Genomic DNA, 2,500 nt, shown 5'->3' on the forward strand with positions numbered 1-2,500 from the left:
TTGATCATTAGCTTGAATTTATAAATTTATGCATGTCTCTCATAGCGCTTGCTGATATTGAAATCTGAGGTTTTCCACCTGAAAGAATGCAAGTACTGAGGTATGATATTTTGGCGGGGGGGGACAAAGTGGCTCCCCAGTGCCAGGATGCAACAGACAGTGTTCACATGGGGTCATCCCTATGTTCCCCGGGTCCTATGTTCCCCCCAACCGGGGAACTCAGGACCCTTTTTTCAAAAAAGGGTTCTATGTTCCCTGCTGCTTCCAGGTAGACTGTTGCTGCATGGCAAAGCGCAGATTGTTGTTGCACCTCTGACAGGTTAGCTTTAGGGATGTGTTTTGGGAAGGGCACAATTTGAAAACTCGGAAACATAGAATGGTCAGGGCACAAATTTACAACTCAGAAACATAGCATTACTGACAGGTTAGGTTTAGGGATGTGTTTTGGGAAGGGCACAATTTGAAAACTCGGAAACATAGAATGCGGGGAACATAGAACCCTTTTTTAGAAAAAGGGTCCTATGTTCCCCGGTCCCATACAAAGACAGGGGAACATAGGACCTGGGGAACATAGGACCCGGGGAACATAGGTACGCTCCCGTTCACAACAGCAGAGTGGTACTGTGCCAGTATTGAGAACTGAGAGTGTGTGTTCGGAAGAGTGGTCCGTAAGGGCTGTTGTGACAGTATGTGACTATGACAGCATGTATGTTCTCCTACGATGGGAAGTAGTAGCCCACTTGTGTCACTATGATATGTGTTCTGATGACTGGTGTAGCTCTCTTGTGTCAATGTGGCACTGTATTTGTTCCTATGAGTAAAGGAGCTTTCTTGTGTCAGTATAGCCTACTGTTTGTTCTGAAGTGGAGAAACTCTCTTGTAGCAGTATGCTACATCTTCCTAGGAGTGGAGTATCACTGTTGCAGCAGCAAGCTATGTGTTCCTAAATGTATGGGTGGAGTATCTCTCTTGTGGCAGTATACTACGTGTTCCTATGTGGATAATCACTCTTGTGTCGGTTTGCTTTGTGAAAATGTTTCCTTCCCATGTGCCAGGGTGGAGAGGTTAAGAGAGTGTTGAAAAGACTGGAGTGCTTTCCTCCATGCCAGTATGCAGGTATGAGAGCGTGTTCCTAGCAGTGGAATAGTTCTCCTGTGACAGTACTGGGACATGGGAGAGTGTTTTTAAGAGCCGAGAGCTGCGCAGGACTGTGCCAGTACCTTCCATGCGATGCGGTTGCCCTTTGGGTCGTGTTCCAGCGCGATAGGAAAGTCTCCACGCTCGTAGAACTTGCGGAACGCTGTGGGTTTGGCCGGCCTCTCTCGGAATGCTCCCGCCGCAGGGGGTCCGACCACCTACAGAGACAGAGAGAGAGAGCAATGTTGGTTTAATGATTTTCAAATCCCTTTATGGTAAATCTTAAAATTACAATGAGAGTAGGCGCAGAACAAGAGAGAGAGAGAAAAACAGAGAAAGAGAGGGTGGGAGAAAAATGGAAAGAGAGACAGAATCACTGGGTGGGTAGAATGAGCGAAGGAAGGATGGCTTGACGCAGATTAAACAAGAAGAAATAGTTTGCCAATGTTAAATTCCAGCTCTTCAAGCGCTGTGTTTAACTGTGTTGTTTTGGCAGTGTTAAATAGTTCTTTTGTCATGCCAATAAGGCTGCTTAAATTGAATTGAGGAAGGGAATTAAAGGAAATTGGAACAGAGCAGGGGACAGAACGAGAGGAGAAGAGAAAAACAAGAGAGAAATCGACAACAGGGACAAAGAAAGAGAGGGAGAGAAAACAGCACAGTCCCGTGTGGCAAGAGTGGGGGAAAAAAGAAAGAGGCTGTGTCCGAAACAGAGCAAAACTCTGTAGGCTACTACTACTACAATTTAAGGATGTGCAGAGCTATGCAAAAGTAAAAGCAGCACACATCTACGCTAAGTGGAGCAACCAAACCTATAAAAATGTTTTTTTCATTGTACAAAGTACCTCTCTTACAGTATGTGCATGTGTTACAGTATGTGAGCCATGCACAGTACAGTACTATGAGAACACGTCACCCATATAGACTAAATGCATGACTCACTGGCACAAGGATTCATCTAGGCCTAATGGACACACCTGAGAGAACAGATAACCTTGCGATGACAGCACGGCCATTTTACAGGGGTGAAGAGGTTAAGGGAGAGAGGAAGGATGAAGGATGTAGGGTTCATTTGTGTGTGCCTGCCATTACACACACACACACACACACACACACACACACACACACACACACAGTCTGCACTGTCCTCACAAAGATGATGGGTCTATCATCAGAGCTAGTCGCTGCCTGGCAGCACACCTGACCTGGAGGGCCTTCAGTGGGCTCAGCTTGCTGCTTTGTGACACACAATATATATTGCCATCACTTTCATGACCCGTGGCAGCAGTCCTGCCTGCCTGCCTGGATACCACTGCCGAAAAGAACATTTTGCCCATTCTCAAAGGCCCGTTTTTGCGTGTTG

The 2,500-nt window shown here is 46.4% G+C and overlaps 1 protein-coding gene across 1 annotated transcript in view; it reads right to left on the minus strand.

Moving 5' to 3' along the window:
- The window catches only part of pacrg (PARK2 co-regulated), a 252,242-nt gene that overhangs the window by 212,159 nt on the left and 37,583 nt on the right, over positions 1-2,500 (minus strand). Inside the window, exon 2 of the mRNA XM_063183831.1 lies at positions 1,221-1,355. Coding sequence (XP_063039901.1) covers positions 1,221-1,355 — 135 coding nt within the window. The remainder of the gene's footprint in view (positions 1-1,220; positions 1,356-2,500) is intronic.

This window comes from Engraulis encrasicolus, chromosome 19 (assembly GCF_034702125.1).
Source record: "Engraulis encrasicolus isolate BLACKSEA-1 chromosome 19, IST_EnEncr_1.0, whole genome shotgun sequence".
Classification (NCBI taxonomy): Eukaryota; Metazoa; Chordata; class Actinopteri; order Clupeiformes; family Engraulidae; genus Engraulis; species Engraulis encrasicolus.